At 35.9% G+C, this 25,920-nt stretch overlaps 1 protein-coding gene across 1 annotated transcript in view; it reads right to left on the bottom strand.

The window, feature by feature from the left end:
- Nucleotides 1–790: 790 nt before the first annotated feature.
- Nucleotides 791–25,920, bottom strand: part of ppfibp1a (PPFIA binding protein 1a) — a 37,731-nt gene continuing 12,601 nt past the window's right edge. The window contains exons 4-24 of the mRNA XM_062995815.1: nucleotides 22,994–23,077; nucleotides 22,710–22,823; nucleotides 21,883–21,993; nucleotides 17,803–17,917; nucleotides 16,894–16,955; nucleotides 16,700–16,784; nucleotides 15,243–15,355; nucleotides 13,781–13,875; nucleotides 11,493–11,538; nucleotides 10,160–10,319; nucleotides 9,638–9,767; nucleotides 6,791–6,922; nucleotides 6,537–6,687; nucleotides 5,411–5,522; nucleotides 4,542–4,630; nucleotides 3,865–3,987; nucleotides 3,645–3,770; nucleotides 3,286–3,474; nucleotides 2,422–2,580; nucleotides 2,249–2,314; nucleotides 791–1,371 (exon numbers count right to left, since the gene is read on the bottom strand). Of these exons, the coding sequence (XP_062851885.1) occupies nucleotides 1,291–1,371; nucleotides 2,249–2,314; nucleotides 2,422–2,580; nucleotides 3,286–3,474; nucleotides 3,645–3,770; nucleotides 3,865–3,987; nucleotides 4,542–4,630; nucleotides 5,411–5,522; nucleotides 6,537–6,687; nucleotides 6,791–6,922; nucleotides 9,638–9,767; nucleotides 10,160–10,319; nucleotides 11,493–11,538; nucleotides 13,781–13,875; nucleotides 15,243–15,355; nucleotides 16,700–16,784; nucleotides 16,894–16,955; nucleotides 17,803–17,917; nucleotides 21,883–21,993; nucleotides 22,710–22,823; nucleotides 22,994–23,077 (2,343 nt within the window). The 3' untranslated portion in view covers nucleotides 791–1,290. The remainder of the gene's footprint in view (nucleotides 1,372–2,248; nucleotides 2,315–2,421; nucleotides 2,581–3,285; nucleotides 3,475–3,644; nucleotides 3,771–3,864; nucleotides 3,988–4,541; nucleotides 4,631–5,410; nucleotides 5,523–6,536; nucleotides 6,688–6,790; nucleotides 6,923–9,637; nucleotides 9,768–10,159; nucleotides 10,320–11,492; nucleotides 11,539–13,780; nucleotides 13,876–15,242; nucleotides 15,356–16,699; nucleotides 16,785–16,893; nucleotides 16,956–17,802; nucleotides 17,918–21,882; nucleotides 21,994–22,709; nucleotides 22,824–22,993; nucleotides 23,078–25,920) is intronic.

The following is a 25,920-nucleotide window of genomic DNA, read 5'->3' as shown; positions in this document are numbered from 1 at the left end:
GGGATCTACTAAATGTACGAGAAAATGTGCTTAATTTCACAGACTTTGTTTTTTGGAAAATCACAAATTTTACAATTTCATTAAATTACACTCATAAATGAATGATAGAATAAATATAAGCTACAATATACAGCACAGCCTACCTTAATGGTTTAATGTAAACCTAAAACATTCAGCGACGGTACGGGGCATTGCGTTTAAAAATTCTCACCCATTCAAATCCTCGCACGTTCAAAGAATTGGTTGAGAGTTTTTCAAACTCAGTTACCTGAGTAGTATTTTTAGCTGCTTTAAACGTTGACATTTTGACTAACTGATTGCAGTAGGATTGCTTGGACCACCTCATAATGCAGATTAACCAGTAAACATAAGGCACTTGAACGCTACATGAATGGAAAATGTTAAATCTCCAAGTACATACCTTAAATTTTGAATTTTACGGCAAATTGCATATATTACACTGGAAAAGGCTCGTTTCACGATTCGTGATGCAATTTTCATCCTACTTATAAATGATTGGTACACAAACTTTGTGCATACTACGTATATCTGAAATCTGAATGGTCCGGAAATATACTGAACATTCCACCATCAAACAAGTACATATCAAGCACAATAAATTTGTGTTCCATCCCTCCAGTACAGTTTCAAATACTTTACTCAGTAAAGCTGTGCTGGCAGCCTGAGATGGCCCAACACCTTCCTGACACATTAGTGAGAAAAAACAGTCAGTACACTTCTGAACATTTTTAAAGCCAGGAGAAAAGAAGAGACCAGGAGAAATGTTTCCACTTTTATTGGCTTAGATTCATAAACAGCAAACACAAGTGAACATTTTGGTTACATAACTAAAAATGCTGTGCAGGTTAAATGCTTTAATGAGAACATGATTCTCCCTCCCAATGTACCAGACAGGTACTATGTGCTCGAATACAGTACAAAATAACATGTAGTGATACACAAACAAAACAGAATACAAGAACAAGAAAAACACATTAGGCAACAATATGATTAAAATTAATGTTTAAAGTGTTTGTCATTCTTTGCAGCTTTTCTTTGGCACTGTTTTATCATGAATACTGAAACACTGCATATACTGCTGATGGTAGAAAAATAAATAAGACATTCAGTTTTCATCAAATGATTGTCAAAAATACTATCTTGGCAGTCAGAGGTAAAAACCTTCACAGTTTAAGAAACTGGAAATCCAACATGCTTCCACTGCTGGAACTGTGTAACAGTCAGAGAACTTTGAAGCTGCAGACTCATCCTGTACAACAGGTCTGATCTTTATGTGCTAGAGTCATAGTATGAGGTATCAGGAGAGTGGGACGATACCTCCACGAAGAGCTTGTCCTCCTTCAGCATACTCTAAACAACAAATCAGAAAGCTTTTGGTTAGAAATCCAGATTTTTTACATGAGTGGAGGGGCAACCATTATATGGTAAAAAAAAATAGACATCTTTATGGGTTGCACTTATTCTGTCATATCCATTGCTAATAGGGACATGTAATTAATCATACAGACATGCAGTCTTCGTAGACAATATACTTGGTCATCTTGAAGAGTTTAGGGACTATTGTTAACAATATTGAGTTCAGGGATTCTTGCTGAGAATATTTACTTCAGGGCAAAATAAATGAATAAATAAACATAAAAAAGCCAAACCATAAATGAAGTCATTTAAATCTTAAATTAACACGTGAGGATTCAAGAGTTTTATTGCAAAGAGTCATTATCGCAGGTTTTAAGATCAGCAGTATAATGTAGGGGTTGAATATGGCAGTATTAACAAGATATGCTGCTACTCTTAAAGAAAAGTCATTCATTTTCTTTGTTTTTTTACTGAATCATATGACTAAAGACTTCATTTAATTAAAGCTAAATCTAGCTCTACAAAAACATTTACGGTTATAAATGCTTATTTGCTTTGGGGAGATATTTCTGATTTCAACATCAAAGTAATTTCTTTATTTAACTGCTTCTAAAATATGAACAGGACCCTGTATTAGTCATGGAGAAGTGAATTTAACCTCTCCTGGTTACTTTCTAATTCCTACTAAAAAGTTTTTCATAGTTAACTGAATATTACTCTTATAGTAGTTTACTGAATGATTTAAATAATTAATAGTTATTTTTCTTTTCTAGCAACATTACTTTTACTTGATCAGTTTTTTTTTATACATACCAACCCATCTCAACACAAACACCAGATTACACATACAGTATATGCTGAAAAAGCTTACAGTGAGGTTGATTATTCCCTCTGAAAATTCTTCTATCTGCCTTACAGTGCCTTCAGAGTCCTCCATCTACAATCACAGATAGCATATTAAACACGTCTCATCTAAACATAACCAGAACACCCAGTTACAGACGTAATACAGGTTTGTGATAAGTGAGGGGAGACCTGAAATACCTGCTCCAGCTGATCCAGACTGTCCTCATAAATGCACTGTCCTTTGTCAAAGTTGCCATTCTGGGGCATCTGGATGTCCATGGGGCATAAGTATTCCTCACTGTCCTCCTGTCGCTTTCGCCTTAATGTCCCGAAACCACCGAATGACAGACGTCTTGGCTGGACAGAACAGAAGTAAGACAAATGCCCATAAACTGACATTTTTCTCCTTATCTACATTATATCACACTTTCTCACTTATGTAACCATATGTAACATCTCACCCATGCTAAGCAGGCAAATGTTTTATATAGGAAGCTATTGACACGTATTTAACATCAATGCCACTGACGTACTGCACAACTGGTTAGTAGTAACTTTACTACCTCATTTGCAAACTTCACCAACCTCATCTTTTACTAACCTCACAAACCCACCACAACTACAACACATACCCACGTTTAACAGGCAGGAGTTTCTTCATAAGAGGGCAATGTGGCACTGGTATTTACACCAGTTACACAGTGTGTCATTGTTAGGTACTGATTATTTATCTTTTATTTTATGTATTTCAGTACCTTTATTGCATTGGAGTCAATTGAGAAATATGGAGTAAACATGAAACCAGATGTAAAGTTGTTGTATATTTGTACATCTTTAAATGTTTTTTTTTTTTCAATGAAAAAACAAGTGACAAAATACTATTATGCACTGTATTGTAAATATCTGACATCAAGTCTAAGTATGTACAGTATATGAAGATAAAAAACTTTCAATAACACAGTTGTAAAAAGATTTGTGAACAGTTTAAGAGTATAAGGTATCCAAAAGGCCACTTCTAGTCCCTAAAAGGTCAAAGATTAAAAAGCACACAATATTCCATACCTTCACTTTAGCTGTGGCAGTAAGTGGTGTATAGTCAGGGTTCTCCAAACACTCCTGCTTAATTCTCTCTGCTTCAGCACCGATTAATAAATTAAAGTTGGTGGCCAGGTGACGCCTCAACAGAGTCTTATTGAGTGGGATGTTCAGCAGAAGAGCCATTGTCTCCACATTGAACCGAGGTTCCAAAACCTGTGACAGGCAAACACAAAAACATGAGGATGACCCCCTTTTGTAAGACTTATATCGGTTGTTTTCCTCTTTCTTTATTAAACCATCATTGAGGTTTTATATTATTGCTCTTTCCACAACGATTTTCTGTTCTCCTCTCCCAGCCTGCCCTTTTGCTTTTATGCTCATACCATCAGGCCTCCGTGTACTCCACTCCCTCTAAGGTTAGGTGCATACTCTGCCAAGTCCACTGAGCGCAACCACTCCATCACTCTATGATTGGTCCACTGGCAGACCTCAGCTGGTGTGATGATATTCTGTACAAAATAAGAGTACAACATTGGCAATCCATAAACAGAAAGGCATGTGTTGATACAAAAACCCTGCTTTGTATAACAAGTGGAGTGGAACCTCATTTGAAGGTCTGCGTCGGAGGCAGTTGGGCTCATAGCCGTTGATGCGCAGCACCTGGATGGCTCTCTTTAAGCTAAGATGGTGAAGGACACTGCCAACTTTCAGACCCAGCAAATCATCCTAAAAGGAGGGGGTTTTAATGAGTTTATACAGTAGTGAGCTCTGTTCATGCTGGGCAAATAAAGAAATCCTAGCATTTGTTTACTTAATCTGACATTCAAATACAGCCTGCTAAATCTCTTTAAAAGCTTAGTGACGACTTGTGTGGACAGTCACAAAGCATCCAGGGAAACATTTATAGAACTGCAAACGTCTCTAGCTTTAGATGAAGTCAAGATTTTAAAGCTTCAAAATGTAAAAAAGCAAACAAAATGGGGTTAATGAAAGGGTAGCAAAAAGAAAACCAATGCCAAGGATTAGTGGCATGAGAAAGATAAAAACTAGATAATTCCCAAGCCCTTCGGATATAACAAATTAAATGTAAAATATCTGGTAATAAGCAAATACCTATAGCTCATGTTCTTTTTAATCTTAGGCAGAAAAACTAGCATCCGATTAAAATGTTTTTGAAAATGACAGTTAATAATAACAACAGTTCTTAATGGAACAATCTAACTTTTCAACCTTACTGTACATGTGATTATAAATAAAACAAAATGAGACATGTGACCTACCACAGTCATGTAGTGAAGCATGCGCCCGTCCACCAGCCCTTCCTCAAACTGGGACTTGTACTGAGTCAAGCCGATATCATCCAGCCACCCTTAAACAAGGAGTGATAATAAATCAGCTGGACTTTTACTTTCAACAAATAAAAAACAATAACTGACTATAGCTGGTGACTTCTCTGAGCCCATATAATCAGGACTCATTTGACTGCACCCACTAACCAACCAGCATAGAACGCTCAGAGCTCAGCAAGCTGATCATAGATTGGAATATCATCTGCACTCATAGTCATGGAACAGTGGTATCTTTTGCCAAGGTAAAGAAGACATAAATGGTCAAAAGAAAACAGAAAACTAGACTGGATGGTCAGATACAGTCCAAGAACCACCAAAATCATGTCTGGTCTAAATCTGTTAAAACAGTAATCAGATGGTAACATTGCAAATGTTTTACTCTTATATTACTGATTTAAGTTTGGCCAGCTGTTTGCAACCTAGTTTTTAGGTAGGTCCTATTGCATGAGTCCTTTAGAAATAGACAAAAAAAAGCAAAATACAAAGACATACTGAGCACTTTATTAGGTAAACTTAAACATAAATTCATGAATTTGTGTATAAGCTACAACTACCACATGCATTGTGGGTACAGAATTATTGACCGTATGAATGAATATGAGGGTCCTATGGAAGTCAATTTTAATTAATAAATTGGTACAGAGAAAAAATTAAGGGTTTAAATTAAACCCAACACGTTTAGAGAGGGATGTTAAGTATATTGCGCCAAAAAATAATGTATCTCTTTATTAATCAGGTATTTAGAAACAAAGGTTGTTAAATGATTTAAAAAGCCCTAGAATGTTCAGATAATCACTCACGAGTAACCCAGTTGAAGTCCAGTTTGCCTTTGGAGTTATCCTCCTCAGAACCCAGAGACTGAAGTGCCAGCTGAAGTTTCTTTTTGTGAAGAGGATTCCTGATACCCAGCTCCTGCACACAGACAGTCATAACACATACATCAAGCATTAATTTGTGTACTTTTATTAGGCGTTTCATCCTGGTCAGGGCTGTAGTGGGGCCAGTGCCTCTAGTTAACACTGGTAATGTGACCGGAAAACCTAACCAGACTGGAAATTCGTTGTAATGGCTAGCTGGCTGGCGTGAAAAAAATGCAGCTAATGGCTTTATACACGTACAAAATGGTGTGTTCTGACAGAGGTCACAAAAAATTAAGCCTATCCAAACTTGGACAATGATAAAAGTGAAACTGATAAATAAATAAAATATTTTAAACATGTCCAGTTACCCTTCTTTGGCATTGTCAAACTTCACCTCATGCATGACTGCCATGCTGGCTGAGGAGGATCACAGACTAGCACATGCCACCTCTGACATGTGATGTTATTGCACTGCTTTTTTCACCGACCATCGGCTCACTACTACAGAAACTTTTAACACTAACAGACTAATGCGATAGAATGCAACATAGCATTAGTGTCCTAATTACTATAAATAATCTGGTTCACCCAGACAAAATGTTAGGAAAAAACCTAGCTAGTCAGGTAAGTTAGAGCTTAAATACATAGAAGTGAAGAAGAACACAAATGTGACCCAGATGTGGACTAAATATTAAACAATAATATGTGTGTTTAAAATTTCAAAACAAATAAGAATGTAAATAAATCAATAAACACTTAAATCATAATTTATATATGCTTTGAGAAGTTTCTACTTTGAACAGGATCTTTGGTTAGGGTTGCCAGGTGTCTGATTTTTCCATTTTGTTCACTTGCTGAACGAATGGTAAAATATCTTATAAGAGGACACTATTACTACAATTTATTATGTTTATTAATTATAACTGTACATCACAGCCCAGACACCAGTGCATAACATGTTGCAAACTATGCATTTACTGAGAAACTATAACAAAATATATGTATCAAATACAAATAAAAACATAACATGGATAAGTTAGATTTTTTAATAAGGATAAGTTCTGACTTTTTCCAGGTCGTGCTGTGAGGCATTCATTAGCATCTGTCCAGATCGGATCCACTGCTGAGCTTGGCTGACGTACAGACCCAGTCCCTGTTCCTGCAGCCACTCACACACCTGCACTTTACTCCAGGAACCAAATGTTGTTTTTAGTTCACTGCAAGAGAATAAACAAAAAAAAAAACAACAACAAACAGTGCAATATAATTCATGACTCATGGCATTATATAAAATAACTCAAGATTCTTTACCCCACTTACTTGTTATTGCTGCGCTGCAAGTCTTGTGACCAGCCAAGTCTTGGGCCTGCTGTTGCTCGGACACCACCTCTCCTAAACTCGGACTCAGGAGCATCATCCAAGTTAGAAGATGTTGACTGACTCCTTCTCATTCTAGCAAAAATAACGTTTTGTAATTCACAGATCCATAAAGTTCCATAAAGATTAAGAGTGATAAACAGTGTATTAAAATATTTTTACAAATATTTTTTGATTAACAGTAGTGGTGTTCTCGAGCTCTCACGAGTAGAGATTGGAGCTTTACAATGAATAAACCACATTTGTTTACAAAAGAATAAATAAGCAATGTACATTTACTGAATTTGTAAGTTTATGGTTAAGTCATGCTTCAAAATAGCTTGTTTCTTTCATCTTTCTATGATTACACATCAGGTAATGTATTAATGCTGACAAGATAACCTTACTAGAACACTGGTTACATTAAGCAGCTAACTAATATTGTAAATTCAACTTTACAAAAACAGTATCAGACTGTGAACACATTTCCTACTCTGTGAAAAATCAGAAAGCTTGATATTTACTGCCTCCTAGTGTCTACCAATGTAAACTGACACTGAAATGTGTAGTATCACAAGGTCCTACTGTCTCTTCTATTAGGAGATTTAATTTAAAACATCCATTAATTAAAAAAAAAGGCAATAGGTCTGATTACATTCTATATCTACTATATATATATATATACTGTATATATATATATATATATATATATATATATATATATATATATATATATATATATATACTGTATATATACTGTACATATACAGTATATACTGTATATAGTGTAGATGCCTGATATACAGTGTATCACAAAAGTGAGTACACCCCTCACATTTCTGCAGATATTTAAGTATATCTTTTCATGGGACAACACTGACAAAATGACACTTTGACACAATGAAAAGTAGTCTGTGTGCAGCTTATATAACAGTGTAAATTTATTCTTCCCTCAAAATAACGCAATATACAGCCATTAATGTCTAAACCACCGGCAACAAAAGTGAGTACACCCCTTAGTGAAAGTTCCTGAAGTGTCAATATTTTGTGTGGCCACCATTATTTCCCAGAACTGCCTTAACTCTCCTGGGCATGGAGTTTACCAGAGCTTCACAGGTTGCCACTGGAATGCTTTTCCACTCCTCCATGACGACATCACGGAGCTGGCGGATATTCGAGACTTTGCGCTCCTCCACCTTCCGCTTGAGGATGCCCCAAAGATGTTCTATTGGGTTTAGGTCTGGAGACATGCTTGGCCAGTCCATCACCTTTACCCTCAGCCTCTTCAATAAAGCAGTGGTCGTCTTAGAGGTGTGTTTGTGGTCATTATCATGCTGGAACACTGCCCTGCGACCCAGTTTCCGGAGGGAGGGGATCATGCTCTGCTCAGTATTTCACAGTACATATTGGAGTTCATGTGTCCCTCAATGAAATGTAACTCCCCAACACCTGCTGCACTCATGCAGCCCCAGACCATGGCATTCCCACCACCATGCTTGACTGTAGGCATGACACACTTATCTTTGTACTCCTCACCTGATTGCCGCCACACATGCTTGAGACCATCTGAACCAAACAAATTAATCTTGGTCTCATCAGACCATAGGACATGGTTCCAGTAATCCATGTCCTTTGTTGACATGTCTTCAGCAAACTGTTTGCGGGCTTTCTTGTGTAGAGACTTCAGAAGAGGCTTCCTTCTGGGGTGACAGCCATGCAGACCAATTTGATGTAGTGTGCGGCGTATGGTCTGAGCACTGACAGGCTGACCCCCCACCTTTTCAATCTCTGCAGCAATGCTGACAGCACTCCTGCGCCTATCTTTCAAAGACAGCAGTTGGATGTAACGCTGAGCACGTGCACTCAGCTTCTTTGGTCGACCAACGCGAGGTCTGTTCTGAGTGGACCCTGCTCTTTTAAAACGCTGGATGATCTTGGCCACTGTGCTGCAGCTCAGTTTCAGGGTGTTGGCAATCTTCTTGTAGCCTTGGCCATCTTCATGTAGCGCAACAATTCGTCTTTTAAGATCCTCAGAGAGTTCTTTGCCATGAGGTGCCATGTTGGAACTTTCAGTGACCAGTATGAGAGAGTGTGAGAGCTGTACTACTAAATTGAACACACCTGCTCCCTATGCACACCTGAGACCTAGTAACACTAACAAATCACATGACATTTTTCAGGGAAAATGACAAGCAGTGCTCAATTTGGACATTTAGGGGTGTAGTCTCTTAGGGGTGTACTCACTTTTGTTGCCGGTGGTTTAGACATTAATGGCTGTATATTGAGTTATTTTGAGGGAAGAATAAATTTACACTGTTATATAAGCTGCACACAGACTACTTTTCATTGTGTCAAAGTGTCATTTTGTCAGTGTTGTCCCATGAAAAGATATACTTAAATATCTGCAGAAATGTGAGGGGTGTACTCACTTTTGTGATACACTGTATATCAGTAGATGCCAGATAAAAGACTTCAGCTGCTTAACAGTCTGTGGTCATTGTTGTCTGATCTGCTGCTTTATCATGTGCTGTAGATTTTCAGTAGGAGAAAGATCTGGACTGCTGTTTATTGCTTTATTACAAAGCTTAGAAAAAAAATAAAGGTCAGAAATTGTAGAACAGATTAAATGCACAATATTATAGTAAATATATTTAGACTCTAACCTTTTACATTTCTTATTTCAGGCCAAAAAACAATTTGAGAAATGGCTAGGGTCAAACAGGTTAAATTAAGGAATCTATTGCAAACTATAAAAAAATATATAAAACATTTCAGCTACAAAACTCATGACTCAAGAAAAAGAACACTCACAGTCCAAAGAACTTTCGGATTCCCTTAGCTTTCTTCTTGCCATCAGGGGAGAATCCATCCCCTTTTGCTTTGGGAGATGGAGCTCCTGCCAAATCCAAATGCTCAGTCCTTTTCTGCTCTGCATCAGCTGCTACAATGTTGAAATATGAACCACATGGAACAAATGGCTATCCCTCTATTCACAAACACCAGAGTTCAGCCTACTATTTAGTGTAGCAATATATTGCTGGGACCAAATCTGACTATTTTTTCACCATAATAAGCTTAGATTACATTTAAATATCATTTCATTCATCCACATGCACAATGTACACACATCACTGGTGCACAAATCAAAGTTACATGCATTCATAGCCATGCAGCAAGTTTAACAATAGCTTTAAGTGAAATTTACATTGTTGGCATTTAACAGATGTTTTTTAAAGCAACTTAATTTAAAGTTAATTAACTTACATATTTGATAAAGATGACCTTTCTTAACCTAATCAGTGAGTAAAAGAGGCTCAATAATTCAGTGTTTACCCAAATCAGGAGTGCTGGCTGTTCTCTTTCCACTTCGAATCTTAAAGAAGCCACGTCCAAAAGATGCTCGACTTTTTCTGGTGCCAAAGCGCTCAGTTGAGTTGGACTGGGACACTGCTGGAGGGAAGCTCTTTTTCTCTGAACCATCCACAGATTCAGTCTTAAAAATAATAGATTATTGTCAGTTATTAAATAAAACCCAGTTTCTGGAAATGTTTGGGGTACATTTTGTAAAATACAATAAATACAAGAATCTGTGGCTAGTTAATCTCTTAAGCCTTTATTTAACTGACAAAGGAGCAATGATTTCCAATGTTTTCGATGACAAACTTAATTGTATTTTGTAAATAAAAAAATACTCATTTGTTGTCTGCAACACTTAAAAAAAAGTTTGGAGAGCAGCATGTCTACATATACCCTTAGTTTGGGAACTGAGGATACTAATTGTTGCAGTTTTGGAGGTGGAAGTCCTGGCTCATATTAGACTTCAGCTGCTCAACAGTCTGTGGTTATTGTTGTCTGATTTGCTTCTTTATAGTGTGCCATACATTTTCAGTAGAAGTCAGTAGTAGTCTTTGGATAAAAGTGTTTCAGCACATGTTGATGCAGGGCCAGACTGTGTTAAGGGACACCAGTTTACTGAAGTACAGCAGAATTGCATTTTTTCATGCAAAAACATCTTTGGACAATGTAGACTCAGAAGTGGTTTCTGGCCTTGCCATGCACAGACAAAAATTTCTCATATACACAATTTGTCATGTGTAATTGTCAGTTACATAAAAATTAAAAGAATTAACTTTTTTTTTTTAATTGCATTTCACAAAATGCCCCATTTTTTCCAGAAATAAGGTTTGTATAAACAGCATCAATAAGGTGGAACAGTGATAAGTGCTTGGATAGACAAATAAATGATTTTGCATTACTGTGTGTAATAAGCACTGTAACTGGACCCCTTGAGCAGTGAAAGGTGATGCAGCCTAATGTGTTATCTTCCCTCATATTTACAATGTAAATATGTGCAGTCATCTGGTGGCTAATGATTAATTGGTTTATTTATAAGAGCAAATAAATACAGGGCAGGACTAAGTGCAAACACCATCATTAAATGATGTACCAATACTGCAGGATGATTGTTTTTTAAACTAATATATATAGTCAGATGTTTCTGTTGTTTCGTCCAACCCTGTAGATTTGTAATAATATTAGTAGTATTGGATTCCCTGGCATAACTGAACAGTCATTAAATCAAATATTTGCAGCTGACAGTGCAAAGTGAAGGTCTAAGCACATCTGAAAGTATTTAGCGTTCATTGTTACAGAAGAAAGTCAGTACCTGCTTTTTATTAGCTGAACGTCCTGATGCAAGATCCCTGGATGAACTGCAATCAGAAACATTCCAACAATCAATACCACACATGAAATCAATTTAGAATAAATTCTTGTATAGTGTTCTCAACAATAACTTCAAAAGAGAATTGGGTATTTTTTGGCTCTACATTTGGTGTGATCAATAATTGTGTTAACTATACACAACTGCAACACCATCTATTCACCAGTCATACACTGACCAAAACGAGGATGAAAATAATATACTAAACAGCACCACGTACATAAAATATAAAACTTTCTGTATCAGGTTGCACACAGAGCAGATGAGCGCTGCTGTGTTCCAAATAACATCCTATACAGTGTTGTTTCTGCTCTGTTTATAGCCTAATATGAAATATTTTGTATTATATACAAAACTTGCTGTGTTATTGCATGCAAACTGTAAAACTGTCCTTACTCTTTAAGGATTTAATTTACTTTTTAGTCAGGATTTTGTTCACTTAGACCAGTTTTAAACAGTTTGTTTAGTCTGCACTTACTTAATTTGTACTAATACTTCTTTAAGCTTATTAATGGTATGTAAATTATATACTGATTTAATATACAGTATGTTTAGGATGTGTATTATTTGAACAGTATATTGGCCAATCAAATATATTTGCATAAACCAAAGTTTGCCATCCACAATCCAGACTTTGCAGTGCTGTTTACAGAGGTCAGACGGTGACATAAAATTACTACGATACAAAAGATGTCACATCGAACTGAAATGCCAGTGCAATGAACATTTTGTGTAAATTGGACATGGCTTTCATTTCTGAAAGCTTCATTACAGAAGAACATTAAAATTTCAGGTAGAACATGAGATTACTGCTTCCTTTCAGTGAGGGTTCGACTGTAAAACCAGCCAGGCTAAAGTTCACAGTTTTGTTGGTAACATTGCTGTCAAGCAGTTATTGCTTGTTTGGGCTATTTTATTTTAGTCCCCCCTGTATGTGTGTATATTTATTTGAATTGCATTGCTTCACACTTTTAGAAAAGCAGAAAACACACCAGACAAATAGCTAGGGAAAGCTTTCACACGTGCATGCATGATCGCACAGGACAATTTTTAGTAGCTCCAACTGGCCTGACTGCATGTCTTTGGACTTGTGGGAGGAAACTGGAGCACCCAGAGGAAACCCACATGGACACAGGGAAAACATACAAACTTCACACAGAAAGCACCCTGGCCATCAGGCAGGAGAATCAAACGCAGACATTTTTAACATTAAATAAAATTTTATATTAGTGCCTACTGATGATTGATACTTTCTACCTGGTTGTGTGGATCAATTTAGGTCAATTTCAAATAAATCAACAATTGAAAAAAAAATTTTAAACAAAATTATAAGTATTCTTGTCATTTAGCTCTCATTTTTTATTAGTGTTTAAAAGATAATTATAACTATTGTATGATTAATCATCCAATACATGCACAGCAGCTTTCAGTAGAGTTACTGTATGTAGTACAACTAATTATTTACACATTTTAACAGTAGGATAGTAAGATCATTACTGTTTTATAATGTTTCAGGCTGATAAACATCACTTCACAAAGATAACCAGTTTTCTGGTTCTATTATTTTTCAATGTTCTATAATACATCATGTTATTTCTTGCAGGTTTGTTTAGGTAATTAGCCCTACTATAAGCTATTTAAGTACTGTAGTATATCTCAGTATAGAACTCACATTTTTTTTTATAATTTTTTTATAATTTTTTTATAGAACTCCCTTTTTACAAATGCTTTCTAGTGCCTATTAAGAACGTTATATATATTTGTTAGAATGCAGTATGATTCGGGCCAGCATGTTTTTCCTCACATGTGCAGTTGCAAAGAACCAATCTACTCTGTATACGTGACCTAGATAACAAGATTACACTGTGGAAATCCAGGTACATTTTTCAGATACTCCAAATATGCCCTAACTAAATTTAGAAACTGAATTATGATGTTTACCCTAATCAGATTATTAATGTGCATGCAAACATACTCAGTGAATCTGGTCACGTACAAATTATCCCTAAAGAAAATGACTTCTACAAGTACAATAAAAGGTTATTTATTTTACATGTAGCTAAGTAAATGTAGTTCATTACTGGTTACCACTGAGTATCAGTTATTAAAAATTCAACATAAAGTAATAATGCATTTGATAAATGTTATAAATCAACATTGGAAATGATCAATTAACTTTATTGTATACATGTGTACAGTTAGGCAAGGCGCATTAGAAGATGGGATCAGACCTGAGTGTTGAGGGGTGCTGCTCTGAAGACTTGGGTTCAGACATGCAGGGGGGTTCAGACTCCGAGACAAACTCAGTGCATGGGATCACCTGAGGCTGAGAGAAAACGGGCAATTGAAGAAAGATTGAAAAAGAAACTTTAGTTTTAGTGCGTGTTTTCATTGTAAAAGGCAGTAAAATCATATTCAGTAAATATGTACTAAAAATATGTACTAAAATATTGTAAAAAACAAAAATTAAAACAAAATTAGCTCCTCTATAAACAAATGTAACTGGTAAACTACAGAAATGTACCTACAAATGATAATAAAATTGGTAATTAAACAGAATTATTCTTTGTAAACAGTTGTCCATCCGACTTACAAATACATTATACTGCCAAAGGTATTTGGACACCTGACCATGAGCTTGATGGACATCCTATTTTTAAGACAAATGGTTAAACTTAAGATAGAATGAGCTCTTTGTGATCTTTTTTTAGGTATAACAACAGCCACTTTTCGGAGAAGGTATCTTGCAACACTTAGAAGTCTGTTGGGATTTGTGCCCATTAAGTCAAAAGAGCATTTGTTGGCTGGGCACTGATGAAAGCCTTAACTGATGTTCCAGTTAGTAAAAAAGCTGTTCAGTGGGTTTGATGTCATGGCTCTGTGCAGGTCACTGGTGATTCTTTATGTCTTCATAGACATCACAATGTCTTTTATATAATTTATTTATTACTTGTCTTAGCAATTAGACTGGCTGAGACACAGGTACCAAAGTACCTGTGCTAAATCCTTTTTAACAAGGGACCATGCATTCCAAAGCAGGTTGTGTAGGTGGGGCAAGAATCACCACTGGAATTAAACAATACAACTGCATTAGATTTGATTAAAGCCGCATTTTGAGGGGAAAACTTAAATAAGGCTATATTATACACCACAAAAACCAAAGCAGGCCAAACCAAAAATCATGTTTACACTAGTGTGGCATATTTGCTCTCAGCATATAAACACAGCATCATCTTAAGCAAATGTCCCCTACTTTTATGTGCAAATGCACTTTTGTGCAACTGAAAATGGAAAATAGCACATTAGGTACAGTCTCAATAGTTCTGGATTTAAATGTGTACTGGGCTGTACAGTAAGGTACCAGACGAAGGAAAAAGTGTATTTAATTATAGGCAAATACTGATAGTTTTTCATTAAATAAAATATAAAATATGTATAACTGAACATTCACTGCAAAACAAAAGACTGCCAAAGACTGATGATTTTTGTGAGTAGATCACCAAGCCCTAGATTCAAAAGTTCATTTTACAGAATGTCAGTTCAGAACAATGAGAAATACCACTGAGGAGCCAAAACAAAGAAATCAGATGGTCTAAGGAAGTCTGAGGAACATCCTGTGTACACAGCAGTGTGTGTGTGTGTGTGTGTGTGTGTGTGTGTGTTTTAGATATTTTGAGACAGTGGGGGACATACCTCATCTGTCTCCTCTGCACCTTCCAGGGAAACAGGCTCTATAACTGTAATGATTTTCGAGTTGGCTGAGCCTTTGCACTGTCCCACCACAATGTCCTCATCATTGGATCTGTCTGAGTGCAGAGCAGCAAGATTTTAATAAGCTGAGATAGAAATATCAGGTTATTACTCTCAACTGTACCAGGGTCTTTATGGGAAAATGAATTGAGAAAATTATAACATTCTTCCTAAAGGCATCTGTCAAAGCACTTTCAATGGAATCTTTGAAATGCATGCAGCAGACACTGACAGAAAAAAATATCTAAAACAATTATTTTGCAATATTTTGATATTAAGAGTAGAATTACAGCTTCAGAGTCCTGGTGCTGCGCAAAGTGATGCGCAATGGTGATAAAGTGGTAGTTTATTAAAGATTCTGACAGTTATTGACAGTTTATATGCATACAGTGTGGTGAAAAAGTATTTGGCCTGATTTCTTCTATCTATGCAAATTTCTAACTTTTAGATAGTACAGAAAATGCAATACAAAACAAAACCTGAATAAACACTTAATACTTCTTTTAAATAAAGATTTTATTTATTAAATAGGGAAACAGAAGTTATTCAGAATTAACTGTTCCTGTAAGAAAAATACCTGCTCCTCCCTTTTATTATTTAACTGGTTGTGTCACCACTGGCAGCAACAGTTTCCACAAAACACTTCCAATAACTGAGGATCAGTCTTTCACATTGTTGTGCTGAGATGTTGGATCTTTCTTTTTTGCAGACATGATGTGATTCATCTACATTTGAAGGCTTACATGTAAGAACCTTTTTGTTTAAGGCTGTGCTACAGCATCTAAATGGAGTTCAAAACAGTAGTTTGACTCGACCACTCCAAACACTTACATTTCTTTTTGAGTTATTCAGAGATGGACTTGCTATTGTACTTTGGATCATTATATTGTTGCATGACCCAATTGCACTTAAGTTTTAAATCAATTTCTGTCCACAGACGCATTATCCCATAAGGATAACTGGTCATCAGAGTGTTTTTGTTTCACATGTGAGATGAGCATTCATGTTCCTCCTGGTTATAAGTACTCCAATGGAACCCATTTGAACAGTGTGTTTTAATTATTAATGGAACCATTAATACTAGTCTTATTTAAGGTTAGTGGGGCCTACAGTACCTTATAAAAATGAGTGACCCTTACCTCAGATGGAATAAAAAAAATAAATAATAAAATCGATGACATAGTTCAAATCAATATGCTATGCAGAGATCTATAAACATCTAAGTGTAAGCACTTACCTTTAGAATCAGAATCAGAATTAGAATCAGGCTTCATTGGCCAAGTATGCTCACACATACAAGGAATTTGTTTTTGGTTACACACATGCTTGCAGTGCACGAAAAATACAATAAAGACAATCTTTCTCACACAGCTTACTATCTCTAACACACACATTCATACCTTTATTTTCCTGTAATGACAGTACTGTGTCCGGAACTTTCCTATAGTGCAGCAACATCTGCTGCAATTCCTCGATCTTACGATCCTGAGAAAAATATTAAGCATTTATTTATTTCAGGAACTGCATAAATATTATATATATTTGTTTTTTTTTTGTTGTTTTTTTTGTTTTGTTTTTTTTAAAGGAAATGTACCTTCTCATCATTATCTGCTATTAAAGATTGAACAGTCTGCTTCATTCTTTGCACTTCCAAATCTGCAAAAGAACGTTTTAGTTGAAAGTATGCAGACAAAAAATAAATGTGCAAGTGAATTTACAAAGTATGTGGACACCCATACATGCAAACTAAGCCAAAAGTCACTAAGCTTTTCACATTCGTATGACCTATAGTACAACTTTGTAATATTTAGTTAAATATTAGTAAATTTGCTTATTTTTATATCTAGTAATGTTCTCTTAGAGTGGATTCACTAAGTATTCAGACCCCTTGACATTCATTAATCCATCCATCCATCCATTCATGTATTTGTTTATTTATTAATACATGAAAAATCTTATGACAGTCACTAAGCCAAAAGTCACTAAGCTTTTCACATTCGTATGACCTATAGTACAACTTTGTAATATTTAGTTAAATATTAGTAAATTTGCTTATTTTTATATCTAGTAATGTTCTCTTAGAGTGGATTCACTAAGTATTCAGACCCCTTGACATTCATTAATCCATCCATCCATCCATTCATGTATTTGTTTATTTATTAATACATGAAAAATAAATACAAATTAAAAACGAACATATCCTACTTCCGCAAGTATTCAGTAACTTTGGTGTGGCATTTTAAATTGTGGTCAGGTGCACCCGGTATGCTTGAATTAAGTTTAAGGCACTTAAAGATTCAGATGTCTTAATCATATTTCTCAAATTTGGAGAACAGCCATACTCATTTTAGTTCTTTCACTATGGTATTTACATGACCACTAATAAACTAAATAATCAGAAATGACGGAAACCTGTTCATGTCTGATTTAAACGCACACACTGGTAATCCAGAACCAGATTAAGAAACGCTGATTTAGGGATTCAAAAAACTGTAGAACAGACCTTTCTCTCGGTTCTGGGTGTTATCCAAGGCAACATCTGCTTCTGTTTGTTCCTTCAGTCTCCTCAGCTCCTGCTCTTTCTCCTCCAGCTGCCTCTGCAGTGCCATCAGATCTTCCTAATAAATAAAAAACACATGTTATGTTAATGACCATCTGTACTAACCACAATCACTATATTGCAAGTCATGCGCTCATGATTAGATAGTGCTAATTGTTGATAAAGACATCAGAAATGTTCTAAAATACAAATTAAAACACATCAATCTCATATTTAAAACAAGTAAAAGTTTACCAAAATCAGATAAAAACAGCTGCAAAAAACTCCATAAAAGTACATGGGCTACTGCATTATCCTATGTAGCCTTCATCATTTTAACAGACAAACCTTTTACCTAAAGTTATAATAATAACATGTGATATATTAATATGTTTAACAAAGACATCACTGAACCCTTTTATGTAAGAACTGGTAGAACACATTCTTTAACTGCATCCATTTTACTTTTTTGTATCTATTTTACTGCTGCACACCGTGCTTTTGGTGCAATCCTTGCAGGATGTCCAACTCAGGGACAGTACAGTAGTACGAAATATCCTTCATTTGTAGACACCTTAAGTTAGTGTGGATTTATGAATGTCAGATGCTAAGAAACACTTTTGTAGCCTTTCTAGCATAATGTTACTTTGTGGTTTTTAGGTCTTGGGAATATAATTTGATCAGAAAGTTGCAGACACTCACTTTAATTCTTCAATAGTATAGGACACCTCTACAACCCACAATTAAGTGTTATTGTCAAGAGAGAAAGTTGAAGCTGAAAATTAGACCACATGGTATAAGTGATTGATGTAGACATCCAGGTTATTTTAAATATTTTACCAAGTGTTCCTCCTGCAAATGTATCTATCTAATAAATGTTGTAAGAATAGAATAATACATGTACTAAACATTATACATTTACACAACTCTAGTAATATTGTGTTTTAATAGGTGTTTTATTCTGACATAAGAAATATATAAAGAAAATATTAGAAAGTGCAATGTTTGTTGACTGAAATGGAGGAAAACATGTGTGTATGCATATTGCTAATTGTTATGTGTAGTTGTGGTGGCTGAGGTAATTGTGAAGATTTTGGGGTGGTGAGGGTTGAGGTCATGGGCCTAAACTGCTTTTCATGTCCTCTTTAATCCAATGGCAGTTCTATAGCTTATAATACAATGCAAAAAAAATTCAAAGCCATGTTTATTTCTAAATTTTGTGCACCAGTTGAGGGGCGGGGAGGGGGGGTATGCATTTTTGCTTCAACGTGACAATGCCACAGTGCATAAAGCATGTTAATGTTTCTCTGTCTCTTGAGTAGCCATCCTGAGGCGCATTTCACTGAGCTCCCGATAAACAGCCTAAAGAAAGAGAAACCTATCTGTAAGTTTAAAGGTCAAGAATAATGTTGAAAGAGCACAGACAGATATTTCAAATACCTAACATTCATAAGAAAAACAAATGTTTGCTAGCACTTAACCTAGCAGGACTTTTTTGCCAAATTGGAAATAAAGTAACTACTGAGTTTTTAAATAAACATGTGCACAATAATGTTCTAGTGCTGCTGTAAATCACCTTAAAATCTGCCTATAATCCACCTTAAAATCTGCCTTTAATGATAACAGTAATAATAAAATATCAGCCATGATATATTTATTATTATTGTTATCATAATTTATCCAATAACTCAGTAGTGTTACTTTATTTCCAATTTGGCAAAAAAAGTCCTGCTAGGTTTCAATCTCATCGGTTCAAAACTCAGCTCTGCCATCTGGCTGTGCTGGGTGGCTACATGAACAACGATTGGCTTGTTGTTCATACAGGGTGGGAAGCCGGATAGGGACTCTCTCATGGCTGATGCAATTATGACCTCTGCTGGCTGATGGCGCCTGTACAGAGACGGGGAAAGAGTGCGTTGATCAGGGTGTGGCTGTCCGTACACAAAGCTGATTCGCATATGAACTCGCCTAGAAAGATGCACTCGGCTACTGCACACGTGTCGGAGGGGACGTGTGTTCGTTTTGTTCTCCTCAATCAGAGCAGGGATCGGCATCAGTGGAGACGAGGCATAATGCAATCAGGCAATTGTACACGCTAATGTCGGGGGAAAAAAGGGAGAAAATGCATGAAAAAAAATTGCCTAGAAATGTTTTTATTGTATTAAATCATATTAAGAATGCCTGTTTATTTTTTTCTATTTTTATTTTTTAAAGGCCTAAATGCTTAAAACAAAGCAGTTCAAAGGACTAAAGTGTATTTTTTCAATGTGTAAAAACATGTTTAAATATTCCTAAAATGTAAAATTAATTGCTTATTTCATAGCATTTTTGAGTGTCTGTTCATTTACTTTCCAGCAAAAGGCCAGACTGTCATACCCTACCAAAATATTTCCAAGTGGAAATCTTTGTCTGAGACTAAAAGTATACAATTACAATTTAATGTGCTCTGGTGTTGCTGTTAGTCAGCATATAAATCCTGTCAACTGTAATTCTGCAGGAATTTTTGTGCACAGATACATAAATCTTTATAGTCCACTGTAGGATATCACACTCATTATTTTTTTACTTTTACAATTTTACACATCTGGACACAATAAACTCAACTACTGAATTCAGTTACTGACATAAGAGTTGGGATGAAACCGAAGCACCAGAAAAAACTTCAAACTTCACATTGCAACCAAAGCTCCAAATCAAAGCCCTCAACCGATAGCACCACTAAGATTTAAACCCCAGATCTCAACAGTAGTGGGCTAGCATGTTTTATCACAGCACCACCAGAGTGCCAGAGCAGAAACAAGAATACCCTAAAAAAATGCACAAGGCTGTAGGGAGAGAATACCAAAGTCTTTAAAACAGCAACCAAATAGGATATAGGTATGAAACAATTACGCAAGAATGCCGGTGCTGTGCTGCACACTCACTGCTGTAATAAGTGACCTTTAAATTCACCACCACTTTAATTTAATCTAATACCGAAGGGTAACAAAAAGCCGAAGCGTGATTTAGATTTTATAAACTAGTGTAAAGTTCTACTATAATGAAACCCATATTTGGCTGGTCTGGTATTTAGAATGGCATTTCTTCAACCCTGAAATCCACCAGGACCCAATCTTTGACTTCCCCCTAACTTAAATAAGCATGAATGAGTTGAATAGTGGTAGTGTAGTCTCAGTCTGACTGGAATAAAATGGTTGTACGACAGGAAATGTCTGGAGGTTTATTTTTTAAATGCACCTCCCCAGAGGAGACTTAAAGGTTTAAGTAGTTACATCTGGTAGCTCAGTAACAGCAGCATGATGGCTGAAACTGATATATAACTTTTCTCATCACCCAGCCTAGGGCAATAAAATTACATTAACCCATTTCCTTTTTTTTTTACTTATGTCTATAACAGTGACAACTGTTGCCAGAGCTTTGTTGCATTAAACTAAAATACATTATTAAAAAACTGCATGTGAATAAACTGCCAATACTAAGCGTGCTGCTCAATGGCACGGACAGCAGAAAGCAGTTTTTTACTGTATATAATGAGAACGGTGTAAATGCTATGAGAAGTGGCAATATGGGCTTAGCACAAAACGCTTATGTGAAAGCAGCTTAACAAAAACACTGCATAAAATGTTTAGTGAATATCTTGTTCTAAATGTCACCAATGCAGTGTCAATGGCACCTTTTACATACACAACTGCTAGAAAAAAAACAGAATAAAATATAGTAACGGCTTGTAGTAGGTCGGAAGGTCGCTGGTTCAAGCCCCAGCACTCCAAGGTTGCTGCTGTTGGGCCCCTGAGCAAGGCCTATAACCCTTAATTGCTTAGACTGTATACTGTCACAGTACTGTAGGTCGCTTTGGATAAAGGCATTTGCTAAATGCCGTAAAAGTAAACTTAATTTGACTAGCAGAGCAAAGTTGTCATGGAACGCATCTTGTTGAGATGTGTGGTTTTAATACAGGAGACTTGGAACACCTGTGCAAAAATGCATAAGAATTACATTTTGTTGGCCTAAATGTTTCCTAAAAATGTAGGTACGTTTGTTTACCTCACTTTCTATGTTCCCTCGGTCCAGAGTTGCTAGCTTCAGTTGTAGACTGGATATCTCGGTCAACAACTCTAGTTTCTGTGTCTCCAATGTACTCCTGCAAAGCAACTCCTACAGAATACAATGCAAAATCACTGTTTAAATATTGACCCAATGTTTAATTAGATCTGGTACAAAGCTGTTCATCATTATCAATCAGGGAAAGACACAAATATTAGAGTACTCGAGAAGTAGGAAGAGGCGTCAACAGTCATGATGAGGTATGATTAAACTTCTCAAACTTCATCGAAATACATAATACACAGAGTAAAATGTGTATATAGGGGCATTAATCTCATCACCATGAGTAAATATACAGCAAATCCTGAAAATATTCAAACCTCTTAACTTTGTGCGCTATTTATTTTGTTGTGGATTTAATTTTGAATGGATATAATTGACATTTTTACCCACCAATCTACACTTTATACTGTATCACTCATAATGACAAAGTAAAAACATGATTTTGAGCTTTGGCTAGTCATGGACCTCATTCAGCAGGTACTAGCCACAATGTGCCAGACACATCCACAGGATCTGGGACCCCACTGAAACAAACTCATATGCACCACAATTAAGTTGCACATCTTTTATTTATTACATGGCACATTTTTATTGCTCTCCCGTGAGAACTTTTTCACAATTCTTTTTATTTTCATTTTTGTATAATGCATATTCTTCATAATCTTATTTATAGTATTTTCCGTTTCTATTTTTTTCTATTTTTCTTTTATGTGAAAATGTACTTGGCCAATAAAATGATTTTGGTTCTGATACAGTTTACACACCTGCTGCAATAATTCTTCAGTGGCGTTAAGCTTCATCCGGTGTTCCTCAAGGCACATCTCTAGGTCTCTTATTTTTTCTCCCTGAACCTCCACCTGATCCGTCAGAACGCTTACCTAAAGGGAAAATTAGAGCATGCAGCACTGAAACATACGTTGCTGTATATTGTGAAAATGTATTAAAGTTATTTAAAACAACTAAGGGTTGACAAAAACATAGAAAACAAGTCAGCAAATCCATTAGACCATTACATAACAGCTGAAAATACTGTGTTTCATTTACCAACCTGGAGCACTAAACATTCCTTGTCACTCTCTAGACGAGACAGTCGCTCCTGATATACCAAATTCCCAGCTGCAGATCCATTAGTCTTCAGAAAGAAACAAATGCAATATTACTGACAGGGTTTAGAACAATTTTATAATGCAGCAAATATAGCAGAATGATGCTCCGATAGTAAGAATACTTTTAAAAACAAAGTAGTGTTACCTGAGCAGCTTGTAAAGTGCAAATCAGTCAGAACATGAAAGAAAGATATTTTTCACCCCACATGGCAGTAGGCATTGTAACAAACAAAAATCTTACTCATCAAAGTGTTAAGTAATCAAATTCAAATTCTGTTTAAATGGTTTGAATTTTCAGCAAATGTTAGTGCACAATTATTATTATTATTACTTACTGAATTTAACTTATTGTAAAACATATAAAAATGTCAGATTTTTTTATATGACAGAATAAAACATGCCACTTATCATATAAAGTCAGTCAGTTATTAGGGCTGCAACGATTAATCGACATAATCGATAACGTCGACTATAAAAATTTGTCGACGTGTAATTTCATTGTCGACGAGTCGTTATTATTGCAACGCACTAAAGGAACTGCAGGGGGCGCAGCATCGCTTCCATGGCGCAGCGGGGAGTTTATGAAGACAGAGAGGCAAAGATAAAGAGACCGAAACTTTCTAAAGTATGGGAGCATTTCAGCCAAAATAAACCAAAGAAACGAGCTGAATCAGACACTGCAGAGCAGAGTTGTGGTTTCATGCCAGCAACATGGTGATGCATGAGCATCTGAAACACGAGCACCCTGCAGCCGTGATGACCAGCGTTATTCAGGACAGGTACGTTTTTACACCGCTTCATTCTTTAACCAACGTACTGTAGCTAATGTTTGTTAATGTTAGAGTACCTGTCGGAAAACTTCCTAAGAGATCGCTATTTTTCAGGTTTGATAGCTAAGCTAACGCATTAAGTGCAATAGTTAATCAGTGATTTATTAGGAATAACGTTATATAACTTAACATTATAGCCTAAAGTTATTTTTTGCTCTCATTGATGAGAGCATTCATTCTAAATAATAAGCGTTCTCCACTTAATGATAGCTAGTTAGCTCAGCAGATAATTCAGTTAAGATATTTAACCTGTTATGGTTTAGTTGGCATAGCCAGTACACTATTTGTAATAAACTATGATACATAGCCTTCAGTTTGTGATAATTAATACAGCTTTCTCTTTTGCTCTTTCTATTAATAGCACTAAGTAATAGAGTGTGGATGACTTTGACCAGAGAAGAGATTCATGCACCCCTCAAATGGCTGAGGTCCTCACAGACAGCATTCACATGTTTCTCAACGACATGTTATATATGTTTTTGATTTCCAGAGTGATAACTTCTGAAACATAACAGCTTCTAATGCTGTCCAAAGCTTTCTTATTTAATAGATTTTTTTATTGTGATTGTGTACAGTATTAATGTTTCAAATATATTTGATTAAACTATCAAGCTTAAGTTTCAAATTCATGTTTCATGGGTCATTATTTTAATTTGATATTGGAGATGGAGGGTATGACATAAATAGTCGTTGACTAGTCGACTAATCGGAAAAATAATCGTCAGATTAGTCGACTACTAAAATAATCGTTAGTTGCAGCCCTATCAGTTATCAGTTTAATAAAATTTGCAAAATTTGTATCACTATAAACCTACATTTAATCCCAAAAGCAAAATGTTTTGCCTGTATGCTTCGGGTCACTGCCAGTCCGAGATCGTGTGTGCTCTGAAGGAAGTTTAAATTAAGAATGTTCCTGTACGTGGCAGCACTCATCTGTCCCTCAACTTGTCACTGTTGCTGAAAACCACACCCATAGCATGATGTTGCCATGACCATGTTGTAAGGATGATATTAGCCAGTGTCTGTTTTTCACCAGACATACTGTAGTGTTTTGTTCATTTTGTCCTTTACTGAATGTCATATACTTTTTGCTTAAGTGTCCTCCGTCATGTCACTTTCCAATAAAGGCCTGATTTACGGAGAAAATTGTTGTCTGTCCAACATGTTCTCCCATCTTAGAACAGGACTTTTGGAGCTCTTTAGAGTGACTGTTGGGTTTTATATTACTCCTTGATTAAGATTTCTTTTGACCAGTTTGGCTGTAGGGGCATTGTAAGTGGACTGAATACAATACAAGCAATTGAGGGTTAAGGGCCTTGCTCAAAAGCCCAACAATGGCAACTTGGCAGTGGTGGGGCTTGAACTGGTGACCTTTTGAGCACTGGTTTAACTGTTAACATCCGTACAACTGCCAATAAACAGAGTAATTGTGTCCTAGAGTCCGTTTTCATCTTTCCACTTTAATGGACAGCATTGATCGATGTGTTCAGCAGATATTAAAGCTATAAAACCTTAAATATCATTAGCCGACAATAACCAAAAGTTTGGTCAGATTCTTGTAAAACTTGATTAAATTGATACAACCCTATACGAACAGCCAATGTATTAAATAAATGCAAACAACATGCTGATGTAGTAAAATATTTTAAACATTTATGCAATAATACTAAAACACAATGGTTAGCACTGAAATAAAGATAATGTTTACATGTTCTATTGCATATTATTGTACAAACTTGACAATCTTTTTTCAAAAGTTATTTTCCCAAAGAAAGGTATTTAAAAAAATGAATGGTCATAAGGAGACCATAGTGTGAAACAGACCCTACCTAGACATCACATGCTAGTTACTGCAGCATTGTGAGGTTTTAGAAATATAATGTAAGGTATAATTAGGCATTTAAATGATTTTCCCATGCAAGATTTTTATTAGCAAGAGTGGAAATGTAATTTAATAAGCCTGACTAATGTAAGATCTGAAAAAACAGGCAAAGTGAAAAATAAGCCTTTATGTGCACCACACATTTTGCCAAAGACAG

This window comes from Trichomycterus rosablanca, chromosome 1 (assembly GCF_030014385.1).
Source record: "Trichomycterus rosablanca isolate fTriRos1 chromosome 1, fTriRos1.hap1, whole genome shotgun sequence".
NCBI lineage: Eukaryota > Metazoa > Chordata > Actinopteri > Siluriformes > Trichomycteridae > Trichomycterus > Trichomycterus rosablanca.
This window is presented reverse-complemented; position numbering and strand designations above follow the sequence as displayed.